This window comes from Syngnathus typhle, linkage group LG3, assembly GCF_033458585.1.
Source record: "Syngnathus typhle isolate RoL2023-S1 ecotype Sweden linkage group LG3, RoL_Styp_1.0, whole genome shotgun sequence".
Classification (NCBI taxonomy): Eukaryota; Metazoa; Chordata; class Actinopteri; order Syngnathiformes; family Syngnathidae; genus Syngnathus; species Syngnathus typhle.
Window position 1 is genome coordinate 18412336 of NC_083740.1, and position 23365 is coordinate 18435700.

Genomic DNA, 23365 nt, shown 5'->3' on the forward strand with positions numbered 1-23365 from the left:
AAACTCAGTTCAGTGCAACTGTTCAGTGTTGACAGAAAATAGATATTTTGAGATGTAGTATGATCCCAAAGGAAGGCATTTTCTGTGGATAATTATTTTTGATATGCAAGTTCCACAGATACCACTACAAATGCAGTTGATATCTTTTTGTCAAGATCTGCATTAAGATTCACTCCCAAAGGATGACACTTTGTTGATCATTTGTTTATGTGAACAAATATTTACATATAGGTTTATTTTCCTTATTTTAGTTGCAGTATATGTTTTTATTTACATCTAGACAGTGCTATACAATATCTAAATCCTTCTAGAGTTACCACTGTAAATTGAGTTTCTTCCACCCATCATCCATCCATCCATCCGTCCATCCGTCCATCCGTCCGTCCGTCCGTCCGTCCGTCCGTCCGTCCGTCCATCCATCCATCCATCCATCCATCCATCCATCCATCCATCCATCCATCCATCCATCCATCCATCCATCCATCCATCCATCCATCCATCCATCCATCCATCCATCCATCCATCGAGCTCAAAGTTGAGTAAACCAGACAATGGCGGCACATCAGTTTGTTTTGAGGTTTTTTGTTTTTCTTCCCAAAATATTTATTTGCGCTGTTTGGGGAGGGGGTCTACTTGGCTAATAGAATTTCTCAAGGGGCATATGACTGAAAAGGACTTGAGAACCACCGGATCCGCCATAATTCCGCGCCGGGTTTTCCAGATTTCCTTCGGCGGGCTTCTCACAGCCTCTGGCTGGTTTTACTCAACTCCTGTCCTGATATCACTCCGCTGGCATGGTGGAGAAGCTGACTTGATTATTGTGATGGTGGCAGGCGTCAGCCAGTGACTACACACTTCCGCCACTGCTTCCCATATTCACATTTTACGCCGTCTGGACTCTTGATGCCTCACAACAGAACCAAGCGACACCCTTACCGGGATTCCTTTCAAACCAGTAACCATATGACATGCAAGTTGAGTTGGAAACTCCGGAACCCGTTAGGTGCAAGCTGCAAAACTTTTTCTCTAAGGACAAGACCGTAAAGCGGCGAGTGGACTGTTGCTGCTCAGCGGGACTGCTGGTGTGTGTTTGAACACCGGCTGCCCGTGTTCACACCGCCGCTTTCCAGTGGAGTTGTTGTGAGTGGCGGAGAGACGCTTCATTGTCAAAGCCTCTCATGTTGGATCCTATTTGTCTTCTCGGGAGCTGTTTGTTTTGAAACTGTGTGAAGGAGGGAAGAAGACGAGGTCACTCGCGAGCTCTCGGCCGTACGAGCGCAAGATTCGCTGCCCTTTAAAGCCCCTAGTTGTCGCCCACTTGAGGGGCTGTTGCCGCTCTGACCTCCGCTGGCCGGCTCCTTGGCACCCATCGCCGCGGAGCGCACAGAGGGGGGTAACAGTAGTGGAGGTGGAGGAAGGGGCAGCGGTGAAGACAGACTGGACGTTGGAGAAAAGTTCCTTCAAAATAGCAGCCACCCGGCCCAGTGATGGGGGACTTCGCCTCCCCCGCTGCCGGACCCAACGGCAGTATCTGCATCAACAACAGCATGAACCCGGCCGCCGGGAACATGGTGCCTGCCGGGGCTGTGGGCATACCTAAACACAGCACGGTCGTGGAGAGGCTGAGGCAGCGGATCGAGGGCTGCCGGAGACACCACGTCAACTGCGAGAACAGGTACCAGCAAGCCCACGCCGAGCAGCTGGAGATCGAGCGCAGGGAGACGGTCAGCCTGTACCAACGGAGTCTGGAGCAAAGGGCCAAGAAGTCGGCCAGCGGGAGCGGCGGCAGTAAGCAGCCGCAGATTAAACAGCCGGCCGACCCAGACTCGGCCGCTTCCACGGAACAGAGGAATAACACGCTTATAGCGGTAAGGACGCGCTCCCAATGACAGCCAGAGACAGACAGCCCTTTCACTCGCACACTTCCGCAGACACTTCACTCAACATCCACGGACCACAAACAGTAGCTGCGTGACTACTACCCGACCAACTTGTTCGCTCGCACTTAGAAGAGTTAGTTGACAACACGCTCACTCACAAGTAATTGCTCGCCTCACTTTTACTACAAGTTGCGTTTGTTTGGAAGGGTAACAGAATACTCCATCATTAATACTTAACAGCTGATTCTTTGTCTTGTGCAGGGGCGTTTTACAAGTGTTTAACTAGGAGCACTCAATCCCCCCACCCCCTCCAGCCAAACTACTTCTCCTTTCTTGGGTTAAGTGTGTGATATCCTGCAAGTAGGCATCAGTGTTGTAACAAATGCTTCCTTGCTCTCAGCAATGACAGTTTAGGCTCCAGATTTGTGGCATGCTTTCTAAATCAACAGCCCGTCCCCCAGTGCCAGTTTGTTTACATGGACTACGTTATTATATGACTAGGATTGAGTCTTTAAAGGGCACTTGGTGATTCAATCAAGTCCTATTTAAATGGTGGTGGTTAGAAAAACAATTCATACGGATACATTGTAATATCGATTACTACAGAAATAACCACGTACACGTACTCACGCTTCGAGACTTATTGTATGAAGTTCTGTAAGGAGCATCTCATGCAAAGCAGGAAGGTGCATCTAATTGTAAATAGGTTCTTGAATTGATATTCTTTTCTCTAACCACAATCCGGTGTTTAACTATTGTGAAATTAAAAATGAAAACCATGATGTCACCAGTCAATGATGCGACGCACGGGCACCTGTTCATTTTGAGGGGACCAAAGCAGCAGACCTCAAATTGGCGCCAGAGTAGTGGCAATATTTCCATGTGTTGCAAAAACAAATGAATCTTAGGGGAGCCGACAGAGTGGCTATGCCAATTTCTGATTGGGGGAGGCAGATTGCTATTATAGTAGTGCTCCTCTGTGATTCTCACTGTGGTTTTGACCATTTAAAAAATTGGACTAAAACATGTGATCGCATGTGGCCATAGAGACGAACAGAACAGACAGAGAAACTGTGTAGAATCCCTGTTTGCACTGTATCTCCTGTGGGCAGGCTCAGGTTTCCTGAGAAAAGACCAAAGGACTCATGTCTGGAATGTCAACAGTGTCTTTCCTTTTGTTGCTGCAATGAGCCCAAGTCCTCTCCTTTTGAGATGCAAAATAAGAGTGTCTTTAATTTCCTTGCAAGTTGCAGTTGTTGTTAAGGAGCCTAGCTAGAAGCGTCCGGACGTAGTACTCGAGTGCAATGCAGGACCTCCCAGTAGCCCTTGTGGACATTTAACTGAATTGTCTGACAAAAGCTCGGAGATTGGAGGGTCTTCTGCGTCACTAATGGCGGCACTTCAAATGCAACAACCTGTGCTGTGCTTGGGAGTGTCAAGACATGAATCGTTTTAAGTAGAGGAAGAGAAATGAGAGAAGCGCGTGCTATCCTTTTTCTATTTGCTCTGAAGAGCGGAGCTGCAGCTAGATGGCTGTATGTAGTCACTGCAGAAGCAGGCATTCGAGGAAAGCCAAGCTTTGCTGTTGCTCTCGCCAAAGCCATTGTGTGCACGCATGCAGACACAAATGCCCACAGGGTAATGTTACAGTCTGTTCTTCAAAATAGGCCGTGTGGAGAAGGTGTGCTACATACATCCACGAGATGTTCAAAAACAGTATGTGAGTTTGTGCTGTTGCTGTCGACGCATTGTGTTAAATTGAGCAATAGCCTTTTTGTTTTTACAGTGGTTTGTGACGTGAATTCATGGCTATATCATGTCATGCATTCTTTCAAGTGATCAACACAGGTACATTTTAAATTATGACTTTACATGAGAATAAAGCCATTAAACAGTTAGCTGCCACATTTACTCACAACTTGGATTTTTTTTCAAATATTTTATTTAGATGCTTTATAGGCAGTTATTTTGTATTGTCATGTGGAATCTCAAGAGTTCAGTATGTTCTTTCTTGGTTCTCCGACACTCCCATATCAAGACAGGAGCAAGTCTTTAATTACGGACAGCCTGATTGAGTCCCTTTCAGTGGGCAAATTCACATTAATGACTCAGCATAAGCAGTATCTGTGGGTTCACTAATGTTCTCAAGCATACAGCAAGCAACAGTTCTTGGGGGACTTGGTGTGAAGAACTAGAACATAAATAACTTTTGTGTTTCAAGGATGAAGTTGTCTTGTTTGAATGGTTTGATCAAATCATACCTAAGAAACTTCAGGCCACTTTTTGTTAATAATCACTGTATTTGATCTTGTCGTATTCATTTGAGCCTGTTTTACACAAGCGTTTCCTATAGAAATATATTTTTGTGTATGGTCTGAATGGGAAATTGGGGTAAAAGAACACATGTTCATGTTGCATTAGTTATCATATTATCATAAGGACCTGCAACAAATAAAGAGGATTTACCTATATGTTCTAACAATTTTGTTATTATGGAAACAAAATAACACATCAAATCCTAAAGAGATAAAATATGACATGTTGAATAGTTTTTTTTTTTTTTTTTTTGTACCTTGACACAACACGGTTAAAGTTTAGGATGGTAAATTTTACTACGGCGGGAAAGTTCAAGTAAAGGTCGACATTACTGATTAAATACAGACTCTGCTAATTAATGACATCATTTAAGAAGCAACTTGGTATTTGGAGCCTTTTTGCAGGTAAATCCTAGGGGCCTGAAGCAAGAGTTTTATTATACAATAAAAGTATGACAATATAACAGAGGAACTTTAGGGCCGTAACTGTTTCATATTTTACTTGAGTATCCTACTGAAAAGTCTATTGAATAATTGTGTGTTCAGACAAACCATATTTTTACTTTACACTGAACTTAATAATGAACAACCAATTGGTTTCCCTTTTTATATGATGAACACTTTTGATTCTTAAACTCACATTGTACATCGCCAAAAACTGTATAATATTGTCTAGAAACATTTTCAGCTGGGCAATTTCATAGAAATATAAACCTAATGTTAAACATTTCATGTCTCAAAATACAAGGTGTTAAATGAAAATGAGGCTTTAACGGCCTTCACTTGAGCGGCAAGCATTTTAACATGCAACATTAAATTATAGTAGGTTTGTGGCAGTGACTTTTTTGGCTGACCGGCTAATTTGGAATAAGACAGTTCCAACTAAAATGTTGACACCTTGGGAGGAAACAGCTGAAGTTATTATATGTTGCTTCATGTTCTTGTCAGTTACAGTAAACGTGCTCAAATTTGTCACTTTGTAGAAGGATTTTATTTTTATGTAGGGCAGGAAATAAGAGAATTTACTCAAATTCACACTTTTAGTTGATGAGAAACAATAGTATAATTCGTTGTTGGGAAATATTAGGAATGGAAGCTATTTTGAAGCGTTTTTTTTTTTTTTTTTTAAAAGGGCAGTTTTATTTACTTCATGTGGCGGCCTAAAACCTCTGCTGACAAATTTAAAGGAGTCACTGGTGTGAAGATGGACAAACATGGACGACAGGTAGTTCTTTCAGTTTTACTTGCTTGGTGCTTGTTGGAGAAATCTAAACTCATTTGCACACGTTGAAAAGCCAAATTCTTATAACATATGAGTAGCATCATTGAGAGTAGTACCAGTGCAATCCGGTCCCTCAAACCCTTTTTGTCATATGATGAGTGTCCCCTCGCACATATCTGTTGCCGATTCTCCGAAAGGTAATGTAACACAAGTTATTATTCAATGAAAAACATTTTGTTTGGTGTTTTCAAATTTTAGCACTGAATTCTTAGGCAGTGTCTTCTATGTAACTCACTGATACAACAACAGAAAATAAATAAAATAAAATATATATATATATATATATATATATATATATATATATATATATATATATATATATATATATATATATATATATATATATATATATATATATATATTAACAAAAATATGAAATGAAAATAACTATTAAACTATTAAATTAATATTAAATTTTAATATTTTTCTTATACAATTTTTCCACAATAACTGCAGTTCAACCAAACAAGCCCCATTTAAACAGCCGTTTAAATTTGAATGATTAGGAAAAAAATACTTGTCTGCCCGGGATTCACTAATCACCTTGGGAGTAAAATGTTTCATGTTGCCATGTACCCGCGGCACAAGTAATCCTTTTCCTGGTTGGGAAACGTTGTCTAGAAGGTCTTTGGTGTCAACCTAGATTGAAGGTTTACTCTAACTTCAGCACCTTCGAACTGTCCACTTGATCAAGTTTTCCCCGCCTCAGAAATGCGCTTGATGTGATCCCCCCCCCCCCCCCCCCCCCACCAGACCCAATCGCTGCTGGTACAGCGCTGAGTTTGGCTTGCCAGGCTACCATTTTCCTAATGCTACCCACTTTGTCGCTACCCACTTGTTTGGCGTCAAGAACAACAAAGAAAAGGCACGAGTTTGATGTAGTATCACCAAAAGCGTATTGGTTGCCATGACGTCCTCAAGCTAGAGGTTGATCTGCACTGTCTTTGTTTATGGAGTAAAGTAATGGCTAAAGCTCAAAGCAGCTACACTTCCTGTCACTTACTTATTTGGTTCTACGTATGTGGGAGCTTGGTACTCATCTGTACTGTCGCAGAATATTCAAATTAGAAATAAATGGAACTTTTTCTAGCTGTCCAAGACCCACCCGAAATGGGTTCACCACTGTTCTGGACTAAATGTTTGCACTAACAGTTGCACTGTTTTCTTTAGGCATCACATGCACCCAAATTTTCTTCTCTGTCAGAGTTTTGGTTATGACATTTTAACATGTCAGCCTTTAACTCAGAAGAATGTGTCATTGGTGCTTCTCATCATATCTGCAGCTTATTTAAACCCTGTATCTGGTGGAAGTTGGTAATTCACAAAGGCCTGTCACAGTAATTTTTTTAGAATGAAATATATTCACTGAAACAATCATGATAAATGATAATGTTTGAACGTTGTGTTTCATATTCTGTTGATGCATCTTAAAGAGGAAGTCAACCCATATATATTTTTTTTTTTACAAGAATATGTTCTATGTGCCCCCACTAGTCTAAACACTGTATTCTGATTAATATTATATTAATTATTATCATATTAATATGGGTTTAGCAGCAAGCCTCACCTGTTTTTCTCCATCTCAGGGGGCAGCCATTTCGCTGCTTGCTGTAGACTGAAAATGACATCACAGTTGGCAGATCTCAGGTCACAACCAGTCATGGCTCGGCTTCAGAAAATTAGTTAACAAGTCACTAATACCTAAAAGCCCGTTTCCCACCATGAGGATTTGCGCACGTAGCGACTGTTTTTCCTCACGGTTCCTAAAAGGTTGCAAACAGTTTTTCCAGTCATGTTTTCCTGACATCGCCATCTAAAAATGAATAAAGTACATCTTACTGTCCTTTCAAAAATGAAACTGGATAATTCTCAAAGAACAGAATCAATTTCGTCCACTGATCGTCGCCATGTTTGGTTTGTTGGTTTCCATTGGTCTTTGCGCTTCTTGTTTTTATAGCTCACCCCTAAACACACTGTCGCTTTGTGATTGGTTCAGCTCAGAGAATATCAGCGGGCCCGGGGCAAGATGGGTTCTCTTTTTTTTTTTTGAACTCACAAATATCGAAAAAAATCAGTTTACAGGCAAGGTTAGTCTATTTTAGTTTGTCAGAAGACAAATATTTTTTTTCTACTTGTTAACATGCTTAAGCAGTTTAGTGGTTTGACTGGAAACTGTGTCTTCAACAGCATGGTGGATGCCTGGTTAGCATCACTGTTCAGTGGTTGTGGGCTCAGGCTTTCCTCTGTGGGCTTTGCATGTTCTCCTTCAGCCTATGTGGGTTTTCTTCAGGTGCTCCAGGTTTCCTCCCACATTACAAAAACATGCAAGGTGGGTTTATTGAATTGTGTGATAGTTTGTATATTTGTGCCCTCCAATTGGCTGGCAACCAGTTTAATATGCACCCTGCATCTTTCTCAAGTTCTGCTGGGATGAGCTCCAGCATACCTCCAACCAAAGGATAAGTGGTACAGAAAATGAATGGATCTTCTTTTGAAGTGATATCTTAATTGTGTTTCTTTTTGAAAGGCAATGAATAATGAATTGTAACATCTTTTCTATTTTACAAGGTTCATGGTTTTGTTTTAAAACCTGAAAGCTTTGGCTGGATACCTCCATGGGATATGATATGTCTTTTTAGGTTTCATTTCTTTAGTTTAAGATGACAACTAAACATGTTCCTTACTACCGTATTTTCCGGATTATAATTCACAGTTTTTTTCATAGGTTGGCTCGGGGTAGGATTTATACTCAGGAGCGACTTATGTGTGAAATTATTAACACATTATAAAATTTCACATTTTATTTTCACACTAAACCGCAAGAGGGCGCTCTACACCTGTGGAATAATTGGAACTGTAACTGACGTATGCGACGTAGAAGAGGAAGCGCCGCATCTTCTACTTCCTGGGTTTCCGGAGTTGTTTATAAGTGACACAGAAGATGAAGATTTCATTGGATTTAATGATTTGGAGTGACACGGATGGTTAGATGAACTTATTAGCATGTTATTTGTGTTATAGTTATTTGAATAACTCTTAATATGTTACGTCAGGCACGTTCCTTGTTTATGTGTTCATGTAACGTTAGCATACCGTACCGTTCAGCCTGGTGTGGCCTATTCTATTTGAAATTGCCTTTCAAGATGACATGTCTGTTCTTGGTGTTGGATTTTATCAAATTAATTTCCCCGAAAAATGCGACTTATACTCCGGTGGGACTTATAAATATCTTTTTCGTCCTTATTATGCATTTTATGGCTGGTGTATTCGGACCTGATTGTTTGGTCCACTTTTAACGAACCAGGGTTCGATTGTAACGCTGGTCCGGATCTTTTGTGCAGGTGTGAGTAGACGCAAATGAATCCTGGTGCCGATTAAAGAAATGGACTGAGATCCATTTTTTTTCCAAACGAACTCTGGTGCGGTTCGCTTCAGGTGTAAAAACAAACAGCGTAGAGCACAAATATGCAGAGCAGGAACGCAGCGCGTCGGACTCGCATATTTTCCTCCATTTCCGGGTCTGTGCTCTGTGTGCCGCCCTGGTCATTGCTGTCCAATGGGAACACAGATCGTCACAAGCGTGGATGTGTATACTTCACTTGCAAAATGTACAGTCTGAATAGGAACCGCACCAAATCAAAAAAATTAAGTCCGCTTCTGGTCCAGAGCAAACAAGCGGACTAAATGACTTTTCTGGTCTGAATACACCCTTCTACTCCGGAGCGGCTTATAGTCCGGAAAATACGGTAGTCGTCAACTTTCTGTTGCGTTTTAAAAAAAACTTGTTTGTGCTCAGTGCCCTTATTGTCTGTCAGGATCTTGATTAAAACACTTAGTAGTCAATTGTCTGTTGCGTTTTGAACAAAACTGGTTTGTGCTCAGCGCCCTGATTGTTTGTGAGTATCTTGATTAAAACATTCACTTGGGCAAAGATCAAAATGAACAAGTTATTTTCAACCAACATGTCACAGTGTTTTAAATCACACAACCACTATGTCCTTTTGTTCCCCACATAACATGCAGCTGTAAGGCTGTGAGGGTTACATTAGTAGCGGGAAAACTGCGGCTCGGGACAACCTGTCTTTTGGTTGTACTCGCTTCTTGGCGTCCACCTCGTAAAGGAACGTCTCCGTCTCACACATACACACGCACGCTCTCTTGTAGTGTTGTCCGGCTTGACTGCTGGCAGGTCAGGCCGGCGTGTGGGCGGCTGAGTATTCATGAATCTGAGGCCTTCCTCCTTCCCTCTCTCCCTCTCTCCCTCTTTCCCTCCCTCCCTCCCTTCCTCTCCAACGTCTCCCCCCCTGGGTTCAGTACTTCTCTGGTTTCTTTTCTTTAGTAAAGCAGTAATGTAGCATCGATGATCTTGCTGGCAAGAGCATGGGCAATGTCAGCTGTGACTGTTGCCCGAGTGCTATATTTAAAATACCGAGCTGGCATGGAGCTGACACTCAACAGTATGCACAAGCATGCACACACGCAGTGTGTGATGTCAATTTACAATCATGACATCACTGGTGTGTAGTTTGGACTTGGTAAACACTATTGTAAACACTGTTCCTTGCAGTTTTCTTTGATGACTGTTGGACAGCATTTGTTTTTGGGTTTTTTGCAGAGTGCCTTTTTTGTATGACTCTTATGTCTTCATTAGCTTCCTCTCACCCTTTGCCCCTCAATTCCTGTGCACACATACTGGTTGTTTTTAATCTGGGGTGGCTGCAAACCACATTCCCTCCTCCCACGCTTGTTCACATGTTCTACAGGAACACACACGCACGCATGCATATACACATGTGCGCACGCACGCGCACACACACACAAACACAGTTATCCTTTTGTTTAGTGTGCCGGAATAACAACACCCTTTTTGCATTTTGCTAAACATAAACCATTAAAAAAGAAAAGCATTGCCACACAACGTCAACTAGCAATGCTATTTTTGTGTTTTACCATTTGATTTGAATGTTTACACAACCAACTGTAACAAGGTCATCTTAAATTCCTATCCCCGTGTCGTCTAGAGGTGCAACGATTAATCGACAACTAATTGATTATTAATCCTCAGAAAGTCAGATTGTCAACAACAGTAAATATTCCCCAATCTCTATCATCCTCCATGAAGGCAGACCGATCACCTTTGTTAAATATTAATAAAACATTTGGTTTCACTTTTCCAACATGTTACAAAACAAATTTTTCATTACAATTAATGAATTACTACATCAGCGATGGACTTGTGTGTTGTCTCACCCACTCCAAGACATAGAATAATATTTATCTTGCGTGACAGCGCGACAGTCAAGAACGACAAAAAAGTGGTGTCGTTTGAGAACGCTTTTAGATGGCAAGCAGCAGCATTTTGTACCAACTGGAGAAGATAACTGGGATTGGCTATCTCCAAAATAAAGTGCATCATAATAATCTAGTAGTAATCTAGTTTCAAATTGCTGCTGAGCAAAGAGATCAATACTCAATACTGGCACTCAAGTGATACTTTGGCAAAACCTGGCATCCTAAAACATTAGGTAAAACATAGGGGTGTAAATCGCGGGTTTTGTCACGATACGATATAATATCGATATAAAGAACTACGATACGATATTTGCAGATATTTTAAAGCCTGCTGCGATTCATTCACGATATATCGCGATATAGTGCTCTACGATCGATTTTTTTTTTTTTAATAAAAAATATGGAACAATATCCTGATTTATAACAATTCATACGCAAAATCAACAAGGTACTGCAAACTCTTTATTTAGGAAATTACAAGAGTATTGTAGTATACAAATTGCTTACTTTAACACTGAACTTTGATGTCGTGTTTTTTCTTTAAATGTGCGGCGAGATTTGTGCTCCCTGAATATTTGATCACCGCATGGCAGGATTTACAAACTGCACGTGTCTTGTCCGTTGAGCCATCTTTTCTTTGGAATCCAAAGTGCTTCCAAACGAATGACTTGAAGCCTAAAGGGGAGCAAATTTCCTCGTCTTTTTGGACACTAGCCATAGCACCAGCCCAAGAGCCGCGTACTAGTTGTCGCCTCCCCTTTCACGTGCGTGCTCTGCTCACAACACAACAACGCGGGCGCACTGCTCCCGGAAAGAGGAAGCAAGCAACAATGAACTGGATTTCAAAATAAAGTCGCGTCTAATGTCCGAGGTCAAACACGGCGATATAAATCGATGTTTACCTTTAGCATCGATGCCAATAAATCGTAGAGCATTATATCGATTAATCGATGTGTATCGATGTATCGTTACACCCCTAGTAAAACACTAATATCACAAACGACAAAACATAGAAATTCAAACTTCAACTTCTCTGTATTTTTGCGAATTTAAGATATTAGCCAGTGAAATATTTTAAAGAAATTATTATCCAGTGGTTGATTTAAGTTAAATTCCTTACTGTATTTCAAACCATTTCCCTTTGAAGTCAATGGGAATGCCATTACAGTGATCCCTCACTACTTCGCGTTTCGTTTATCACGGCTTCACTGCATCGCGGATTATTTTTCGAAATTAAAAAAAACATTTAAAAGTCAAAATAAACCTTCTAAATTGAGGAAACGTGTCTAACCTTTAGGACAATGTAGTATTGATCCAAATGTTCCTTTACATTCTTTTAGAAGTCTGTTTTTTGCATATTAGCACGATCGCGAATTAGCACGATCGCGAATTAGCATCTTTCCGCTACCTCGTAAGCCTGCCTATTACTTCTTGTTGGTGACCGTACTTCGCGGATTTCCCTTATTGCGGTTGGTTTTTCGAACCAATTATCCGCAATAAACGAGGGATTAGTGTAATTCGTTCTCGCCTCAGCAGAAAAAGCAAAAAACCAAAAAGTGATTTACTGTTCAGTTTGCCAAACTGCTGCTTAGTATAAATCGAGTTGAACTATAAGTTCATTGCCATCATATAGCACTCGTTCGTCAAGTTTGTGATCCCAATTCAAAACAAAGAATCAGATGAATTATGCCTTGTTACTTGAAAAACATCTACTAGGTTTGCCAGCGTTCACCGCCAGCACTCAAGTGAACAACTTTGTGAACAAATAGTCCGAGGCACCACTGTTCTCTCTTGATTAGATAAAATACCAGTTTTGACACGGCAGCTCAGCTGTTACACATGTTTGAACAAGAATACCGTTATTCTCTTGCGTCTACTGTTTGTAGCCTTGTTTAAAATGCAACACTTGCTTTACATAAGAAAGATTTTTGTCACAAACGTGTGCACACATTGTTTTTTTTTACTCTATATATTGTTCAGTTCACAGTTGCCTCAGTAGACAAATAGAAAATGTTCTTTCAACTAATTTGTGTGGAATCGGCTTTTATTATCTGCAGCTTTAGCGATGCATGGATCCAGCACACTTGCAGTTTATTTATTATTGACTATGTACTTGATGTTTAGACTGAATTAGCACAAAAAGTCAAATAACTGACATTTGTTGTTTGACATTTTCAATAATTGGATAAATCCGTCGATGTGGCAGAGACATTGTGAATGTCATCAGTGCTGTTCGTCACCTATTTTAAAATCCCATACATGTCTTTTGTTTGTTTGGTTTTTGATCCAAATAAGTTCTTAGTATGGATGCCAAGAAGGCAAAAAGCGCAAGTGATTACCCGTTTTGACTTCAGTTGATTTTGTTACGTGATGTAGCTGGAGTCAGCCACCCTGCCGTGCCATTGTTTTTTTAATAGGAAAACTAGCTTCAGTTCATGCACAGTCTCACAACAGATTACCTTTGTGAACCGAGGTTGATTTCTTTTAATGTTAAATTTACATTTAAACTGTTATTTACAAGCACGTTGAAATAAAACAGATGATGACTTAATGCAGCGCCGTAGCTGGAGTTGTGTGTGCTCTACTTTGCTCATCCACAAACACTATTGATTAATTGCTTAGTCAAATGCAACCAGTCAAACAACTTGGTCACAAAATAATTCCTACTCCTTGACTTCTGAGTTTATGTTTTTTAACTGTGTCAAATTTGCGAACCTGTCACTCTTTTATGTAACTGACGATGCAGTTGAGTGAAGTGATTTTCCTTATTGGATGTGTTCCCTTCTCTGGTTTGTGACATTTATTAGCATGCTTTGCTGTCAGGCTGTTGAGTATTTTTCCACTTGCCCTGACTGTCAGCTATGTAAGCATAATATTTACGTGCCTTTTTTTTTTTTGTTAACAAGCTGTGAACCGTCAGCAGACCCGGAAAAGCTTGTGGCCACTTCTTTCTCTCTCCACTTGCTTTGGGGAGTGAGAAAGGCCCAGCCCAATATGGAAGAGCGCAGTGGCTGCAGTTGCACAAACTGCTTCCTGCAGCCTGTCACAATCACTCTCAAAGTATCAGTACTAAATAAACATCATTCCATTTTTGACGGAGGTATTGAAAATACTTTCCTGGTATAGTACTGGTGTGTGCCGTACAACCACAATCCAAAGAGATTATTCATCCACTGGATGTGTTTTGCCATTATTTTGTGTTAGCAGTTACCTTTAGCAGTTTACGGCTTTACATTTTTGAGTGTGTGTCTTGGGGGAGGCGGGGGCTCTTCTTCCACTCAAATGCACATAAGAATATTAAAATGGTAAAATATGAATGTATGAAGTTATCACTAATATTAAGGTTTCAGCGTGTGGGTGTGGGTGGGTGTGTCCACGAGAAGAAGAAATAATGATAGTGACTTGATGTTTATTTTACTGTCACACACATTACCAATGAGCCAAACGTGACTATAAGATTTTGAACAACATTCTCGACAACATTTTATGCAGTGACAATTAATGTGTTCACATTGTCTTGAGTGTACAGTAATCCCTCATTTATCACAGATAATTGGTTCCAAAAACCACCCGCGATAAGTGAAATCCGCGAAGTACAGTCACCAACAAGAAGTACTGGGCAGGCTAACGAGTTAGCGGAAAGATGCTAATTCGCGATCGTGCTAACACGCGAAAGCGGACTTCTAAAGGAATGCAAACAAACATTTGGAGCAATACTACATTGTCCTGAAGGTTAGACACATGTTTTCTCCATTTAGAAGTTTTATTTTGACTTTTAAATGTTTTTTTGAATTTGGAAAGAAAATCCGCAATGTAGTGAAGCCGCCATAAACGAAACGCGAAGTAGCGAGGGATCACTGTATTACTGTAAATGTCCAAAAGCATTCTGTTTCGGAGTAATAATTTAGAGACTACAATTTGACTAGAGCATACATTTATTCATTCCTTTCCATGATTAAATTATAACTGATGCATTTGCTTTTTATCCTTTTTTTTTTTAAATTAAAATGTTCAAGTACACAGTGGTTCACTGGTTAGCACGTCTGCCTCACAGTGCAGAGGTTGCGGGTTTAGTTCCAGCTCCGGCATTCCTGTGTGGAGTTTGCATGTTCTCCCTGTGCCTGTGTGTGTTTCCTCCCACATTTCGGAAACATACATACATGGTAGGCTGATTGAGCATTCTAAATTTCCCGTAAGTGTGAATGGTTGTTTGTCTGTGTGTGCCATGCAATTGGCTGGTGAACAGTTCAGGGTGTTACTGCCCAAAGTCAGCTGGGATAGGCTCCAGCACGCCCACGTGAGGAGAAGTGGTTCAGAAGGTGGATGGAGACAGAGATTCAAGTATTACAAAGTTGTATTTGCTTGCGTACTTTGATCAGTGAACAGCTAGCTTTTTGGATTTTGTGTGTACATATTACAGGTATTCCTCACACACTCATACACAATGGGGTCCAAGAGGCTGTTTGGGAGACATTAAATTTTGATTTTAATTAAATTTTCATTAGATAAAATGGTAAATAAAACAATATTAAATCAATTATATACAGCACAGTCCAAATCCTCAGAATGTCAGCTCATTGAAGTTCTTAAATGGTTATTTATTTTGTGGTGAATGTTTTGTTCGTTTTCATCAAAAAATGAAAATGCTGCATGCAGGTTGAGGAGGCACAATACACGCTTGTAAAGAACGTCTCATAAATACCCGTCTTTGTGTATATACCACTTTACAATTTGATTTAAATAATGCATGTTTTCTGCAGTGCAGTAAAGGGATAAATGTGAAAGTGAACTCTGTCAAATGTCTGAGAAACTCTGAGAATGAAAACACTGAGATTCATTCAGAAGATGCAGAGGTGCTTAAGGCAAAACACCCGGGTTTGTCTTTTTTCATTTTTTTTTTCCATTTGGTCTGCAGCATTGCTTTGAGTTGAGTGGTAATAACTCACTCTTGTATTGAAAGAGAAGTTGGTTTTGTCACAAGCTGGTTGTTCCAAGAAATACATCACCTGCAGCACAACATATTTCAGATATGGTCGATATTTCAGAGGAGCGTGACTCTGCACATCTTAGATGCTGATAGAAAAACACAAATCACAATGGCAACGTTTCACTCTGCAAAGCCAATCAGATCAGTGGCTAATCTTCGGTTAAGTGTAATACAAACGAAGGTATTATTTAGTCGCATATGTTTTGTGATCTTGAGGTAAGAGTTAAAGCCCAAATATTACGGTAATAAAGTCTACTGTTTTACGTTTTACTCATTTAGTTCTGGTCTATATAAAGTGGAACAATGATACTTTTGTCCGAATTCCTCGTTTTCTACTTGTTCTGAAGTGCAGCTCAGAGCAAGCCCTTTTGGTCTTGTCTCTTTAAATGCAAATTAGATACGTCACACCCCACACCTCCTAGGCCGCAAGATGTGCGCCTCCCTTTCTGCTCGACATTTGTATTTTTTTTTTTAGCCAAGGGAGTGTTTACTTTTTTTTTATTTGCTTTATTTAAACCAGTGCTTCTCAATTATTTTCTGTTACGCCCCCCCTAGCAAGAAGAAAACTATTCGCGCCCCCCCTCCCCACCGTGACTATCCTAACTTGTCTTGTAAGTCGTAAAATGTTGCACTGTCGCAAACGTGACAGAAGTAACAATGAGAGCGCCACTGCCCCCTGCTGTAGTAAACGCGCAATTACACTTTATTCTAGTACTGCCAAAAAAAAAGCCTGTTCCCCAGGGTCACACGCGCCCCCCCAGGAATAGCACCGCGCCCCCCAAGGGGGGCGCGCCCCACTATTTGAGAAGCACTGATTTAAACGAGGTAGTTTACTTGCGCCACAAACTTTTTGATTGATTAAAATATATCAACGACAGAAGACTTGCAACCATACATGTTATAAAATAAATCCCCTCACAATATTTATGAACGTCTTGTAAACAAGCACTGCAGTCAAGCTACGAAGTAAACTAATGCTAGCGTTAGCGAGAAGCTAACAAATGCATGGAACGTATTATTGTGTTGCCCAAGAATAAAACAGCACCTTCGATGCACTGCATCTGATACAACTATTCGAAATACACCCACAAGAAGTGAAAACATAGGGCGCACAGCTCCAAAATCAGCACAAAGACTGACGCTAATGCTAAGAAAACACAAGATTATTAAAGTGAAATACAGTTTATTTTTGAGTCATCTCGAACTTACCGCTTTATTGTGTCCGTCGTTCACATAGATTGAAGGAACTGAACAATCAATGAAATGAGGTATTTTGACAAATCCTTCTCTATACTGACAAAATATTTCTGAAACACTCCTTAACAAGCAGGACTTTGATTACAGAAGTAGGAACACTGCTTAAAAATTGAAATTTGACCAGGCACTTCTTTAAGGTTCTGATGTTGTGCAATGATTTGTGTGGCTTGAACAACGGAACATTTTGATCTCTCCACTTCGACATTCTTGAGTTGTTTGGACCAGTGGTCCCCAACCTTTTTTGCGCCACGGACCGGTTACATGTCAGAAATATTTTCGCGGACCGGCATTTATATAAATAAATAATACATTTATATAAATAAATAAAAAAAATATAACTCACCATTACGTTGAATTAGTGGGAGCACTGAGTTTGTTTCTCAGAAACGAGCCGGTCCCATCTAGACGTAATCGGAGACAATGACACCCGATGTGATTAAGGTTTGTCTTTTATTGCAGGATGCTTGGTCTCCATGTGTTGAAGCAGTTTTGAATGGTTCATTGCCTGGTTAGTTAGCCTGTCGCCACATATTAGCTTTGCGGGCTCGACTGGGAAAACATGTCACGTGACCGGGACGAGTGTCTTGACCTGAATTAATTGATCGTCGATAAAAAAAAAAAAAATCTGTGCTGCTTGGTGGCCCGGTACCAAGTGACTCACGGACTGGTACCGGTCCGCGGCCCGGTGGTTGGGGACCACTGGTTTGGACTACAAAAGTCTCACCGAGTAATAAACAAAGTGGATTTGTCTTAAACATGGCGGATCCATGTTTATTACTTGGATTTCCGTTTGGCAAGCAACACCCATTACCTTGTTTGGTTTGTCCCGCCCCATGTGATGTAATATATAGGTAAAAAAAACGTCATAGAAAATGGAGAACTCTGAACAGTGAAAAATTGCCCCCCAAAACGATCATAGCAGTATCTCTGCAGCACCTGGAGGGGTAGATTACACTTTTCTACACTCCTGGATACTCCAGATACACAAGAACATGATTTTAAAAGCAAAAAAAGTAGATTCTTCATGATACGTGTCCTTTAATATACCGTACAAACGCCAATTCCAGTGAAGTTGGGACTTTGCTTAAAAAGTAAATTAACACCGAATGAAACGAACGATTCACTTTGATACACACTTCGAAAGTAGCACAATTGGTCTATCTATATGAGGGTTAATAATTCATCATTGTTTCCCTTACTAACTTTGCCTCCACGAACCCTCTGACTTGGTAATGTGGAGAGCATGTTGGCGACACCTAGATCCTAGGGCGGTGTTTCCTAACCGGGGTTTGATCGAACTCCAGGGGTCAGTATCGGGGATTCAGTGGGGATCAAGACAAACACGTGTGGGTCCGTCCACCTGGTTTCTTATCGATAGGGCTATCCCTCCCAATCACTCCCTTTCAGGTCTCACTGTCATTGCCCATGTGAACACTGAGTCACCCAGTAAAATGATTAAGTCACCAGCAGGAACTCGCTCCAGCAGGCCTTCCAAGGACTCCAAAGAAGGAAGGGGGTACTATGAACTGTTGACAATTATGACCCCATCACCCCAACTGAAGGCGTAGGTAGGCTACTTTCTGCTCCACTGGGGTGAACACTAATGTACAGGGATCCAGTTGGCTGGCAAAAAGTCTGACCACACCTGCTCGGCGCCTCTCTCTGTGGGTAACTAGAGAGTAGTAGCGAGTTTAAACCTACTCAAGTGGACTGGTACAAGCTCAAGCTATCTGTCAAGGCAAGCTTGACTACATCTAGGTGACATTCCACAACCCTAGAGCCAGCTTCTTTTGCTGGGGATCAGACTGCCAAGGTCCCCCACCTTTGTCCACCTGACTCCTCGGTGGTGAGTCCATTACCCTTTGGAGCTGTGTCCGGCCGGGCCCCATGGATACTACACGTTCGCCTTCAAAGGAGGGTCTCCAATGACCTGTGTCTAGTTAAGGGAAAAAAAATTCCAAAATTTTTATTCATCATAGTAGTCCTTTGTTGTGCTTTTTCACCGAGGACCTGTTTTTCACGGGGGCCATGACAATTTAGCTCCTTGGGTCATTTGGATAAGCCAATCAAACAATCAAAACCACACAATCGACAGAATTGTTCATTGTGAGCTGTTTATGTACATCCCTAATGTGGATCACCACTTTTCCCAATTTTATCCCACTCAGTTCTTTATTAACCCTTCAAATTTTCTCCCAGAATTCTCCTTCTTGCTTCAACTTGTCTTCTCATCATCTTTTCATTCCATTTGACTTTAGATTTTCCTCCTCTGTAATCTGCTCGATCATTCAGACCCACCCGTGCTTCTCTCCCACTCTTTTGCCTTCATCCATCCCTCCCTCCATCTCTTGCTTCTTGTCTTGGTTGATCCCAGGTTCAGTCTCAGCCAGGAGGCTTAGTGCTCTAAAGCTTTCTCAGCGCAGGTTCATTGCAAAGAAAAATCCTTCACTAAGAGGGAATTACCTACAGCATAGACTCCAGCAACGTGGACACGGACACGCATGCTGTACTTGGGCTGTGGCTCTTGTGTGTGTGTGTGTGCATATATATATATATATATATATATATATATTATATATTCACACGTAACATTTAAGAGTACACATTGAATCGCTTTTTCAAAGCAGCATTTACCTGTATATCGTCGTTTTTGTCATGCTAAGTGATATGCATACAGATATCATCTGCCTCTTTTCTCCTTTGATGAATGACATTTGTTATACATTCTATGGCTGACCACTCCATTGTGCGCACGCACGCACAAACGCACGCACGCACACACACGCACCTTCATATTGAGCCAGCGTCATGAATTTTTTATGAATGCATCTGCAAGTGTGTGCGTGTTGGTGTGTGCGTGCGTGTGTGTGTATATAAGGCCCTTAGCTGCATCAATAGCCATTAGTGCAGTAGCCAGATAATTGTGCCACAGTGGCTGCAGTGCAGGGGGAAAGAAAACACATCTGATAATACTGCAGAGTGCAATACAGTGGAGAGCACGAGAGTGAGGACACAGGGGCGGCTTGTGAGGGGATCTGTGTGTTCAAACACCAAGCAGTGTTGTTCTTCTACCCAACGTATACTTAATATCACAATCTGACTGAAAGAAGACGATCTCTAAATACTGCCCCCTTTTGTCACAGTGAGAGTTGTGCACGGAGTTTTCTGTTCAAAGTTTGACCTGTCAGTTTCTTCCAGCGAGGGGATTATTCGATGTATATTAAGGGGATATAAACAGAGATTATATTCCTTCATCAGTGTATAGTTCACTCAGGCAAACTTGTTTCTTTGCAGATTGTAAAGGATTTTATTTGGTTCACTTTGGGACATGCTTCAGCAATTATCTGGAACAATTCTGTATTATTTTGCGTTCAGATTGACTGTTGGGTGGGGCGTGGTTTTATCACATTGCGTGGAATGGGTGGATTTTTCACAATTTTGAAGCATAGTCATTGTTTCTTTTCACTTTACAGGAACTCTATCACGGTGAAGCACTGTACAGTACAGAAAATGGATGGAAGGAATTTTATCTGGAAATGTTTTCTGTGCTGGATTTTTAAGGGTACAGCAATGTTTGAAAACGTGTTTAGAATAGAGTGGTTACTGTATTGTCTAAACTATTAATATAGACTAAGAATGTGCAACTTGATTGAGAGGGGCACACTTTGGATGGATGGATGGATGGGCAGGCACACTTTCTCATAAGCACCACTGGGGTCTGCATAGGACTGCACACATCCTAACCAGATGATTGACCAAAATGCCAAAAAGGACAAAGTATCTGTATGTCTGTTTTTGGTTGAGCCAATCTACAGAAGAGTATCTTTTAAATGCACATAAAAAAGAACCAGTGCTCAACTACCCAGAATAACCTCATAAAGTCAAGACTCTGCATACGAATTTAATTCGTTCCGGGATCTACTTTGTATGTTGAAATATTTGTATATTGGATCAAATATTTCCACAATAATACACTGTCATTCGTTTAATTCATTCCAAGCCAAAAAAACAACAACGATAACTCCTCAAATAAATACTGAAGATAATTACACATAGCAATAAAACATTATATCGGAGAGATATAAAAAGAAACAAATTACAAAGAAATAATCAATAAAAATGGGTTTTTATTGTCACTGTGTGACAGATCAGACGAAGCAACCAAGTGCAGAGTGATACAGACTTTGAGATTTAGTGAAGGGAAAGTGGAGTGTTGGAGGTCGGGCCGGAACAGGGCGATGATTGGTTCGTGGCAGTTGGCTGGAACTCACTGCTTCTTGGAGGAACGCGCTCCACGGCACGCTGGGAAGTCGGTGGGCAGGAGCAGGCCTGGTGGAGAGAGCAGCGAGGCAAGCGTGTAGCAGGGAAGGGCGCTTGCGGTGATCGTGGTCGGAGAGTCAGGACGGGCGGCGAGCAAGACGTGGTCGGTAACGGGTAGGTGGTCAGGTTGGGCGGCAAGCAAGACATGGTCGGTAACAGTCAGGTGGTCGGAAGGGCAGCAAGGAAGGCGGGACGGGTCAGAGAGCGGAATAGGAGTCAGCCGGACAGAGCGCAGTGGCATCACAGGACAGACTGACGGGAGTGACGTGATCGCGGAGTTTAAGTAGGGCGTCTAACGAGCAGCTGGCAGGTGTGGGTGAATGAGAAGATTGGTGGGGCGTGGCTGTGAGTGTGTGAATGGTGGGTGGTTACAGGTTGATTGACGTGACACACTGTACCTTAGAGACTCAGAGATACATAGTTCCCTAACTTACTGAAACTTACTGAACGTCAAACTAACTTAGCTTTTTTTTATATTTTATATATTTTCTTTCTATTTTTCAGTTTTCTTTTATCCAGCTGACATATCATCAACATAACGCATTGACTTTCTCACATATGATCGTTTCAGTGATGGTTTTGCCCGCAATCTCCTTGTTCTTTATCCATACAAGCAAAAGGCGTTCCATCTCTTCCAGGGTAGGGCTGAGATGTTTAGAGATGATGGTGATCCTCTTGGATGGCTTGACCGCTTTGAGGGCTTCCTCTAATTGTTGACACGTTCTTACGGCCATATTGTTTTGCAAGATCACTCGCACGCATGTTTTCTTATGTTTTCTTGTTTTAGTTGTAAGGAAATCCTCACCTTCTTCCTTTTTTCACCATGACTACCATTTGCGTTAGCCTTCTTGGGACGCTAACTAACACCCTGACGTGCCTCCATCTCGTGGGCTAACCATGATGACATTGTGTGGTGGGAATTACAGTAATCCCTCTTTTATCACGGATAATTGGTTCCAAAAACCACCCGCGATAAGTGAAATCCACAAAGTACGGTCACCAACAAGAAGTACTGGGCAGGCTAACGAGTTAGTGGAAAGATGCTAATTCGCGATCGTGCTAACATGTGAAAACGGACTTCTAAAGGAATGTAAACGAACATTTGGAGCAATGCTACATTGTCCTAAAGGTTAGACACATTTTTCCTCAATTTAGAAGTTTTATTTTGACTTTTAAATGTTTTTTTAATTTGGAAAAAAAATCTGCAATGTAGTGAAGCCGCGATAAACGAAACGCAAAGTAGCGAGGGATCACTGTACTTCGGGTGTTGAGTCAAATATTTCATTAAATTTCACATCATAAATTGAAAAATTTGTATGTTTAAGCAATCGTATGTAGACGTTTGACTATAAAATGATTAACCCCACCCCCTCACCCCTCTCGCAATCAAAACTCACATTCAAAGATGGCATAAAACTACCAGACAGTAAACCAACATTAAGTGCAAGAATTCGCTATGTGCATGCGGTCGCAAAAATATCTTACCCAAAGATTTTAATATTATACTATTATATGTTTTCCTGTCTGTCATTCAAATCCTCAAATGAAAAGGCTGGCTTACTCACTGGTGTTAATTACAAAGCAGTAAAGTTAGTCCTGAATCATCACGACGGCTATACATGTTTGAAACACTATTAAGCCTGGACTGTTGCCATGTGTTTCGAAGACACAAATTGAGAAAATCCTCATGAAATCTAAACAAATTGTACTATTTTTGTACTTTTGAAATTGATGTTGTGGTTGCCATGACAAGTTCTTCTTCACAATTCTAGCTTGCGTTGGAGGCACTGGTGAGCGATGTCTGCCACCCTGTGGTTAAGACTGACATTACATCTTTCAATAGTCCAGCAACAGTGAAAAAATGTATTTTCAAAATTGAGTCTCGTTGCCCATGTGTGATATTAACCATTCTTATCACTTTCAGTGGAGTGTCTATTGGCTATTCGCGGCTGGGCTGGGTCCACTGTATAGCCATCTTCAGGGAGATTAGATATGTTGTGTTTTTCTTAGTCAAGTATCATTGAGGTGTGTC

At 41.1% G+C, this 23365-nt stretch overlaps 1 protein-coding gene across 1 annotated transcript in view; it reads left to right on the plus strand.

The window, feature by feature from the left end:
* Positions 1 to 747: 747 nt before the first annotated feature.
* Positions 748 to 23365, plus strand: part of maml3 (mastermind-like transcriptional coactivator 3) — a 104601-nt gene continuing 81983 nt past the window's right edge. Inside the window, exon 1 of the mRNA XM_061274526.1 lies at positions 748 to 1868. Coding sequence (XP_061130510.1) covers positions 1488 to 1868 — 381 coding nt within the window. The 5' untranslated portion in view covers positions 748 to 1487. The remainder of the gene's footprint in view (positions 1869 to 23365) is intronic.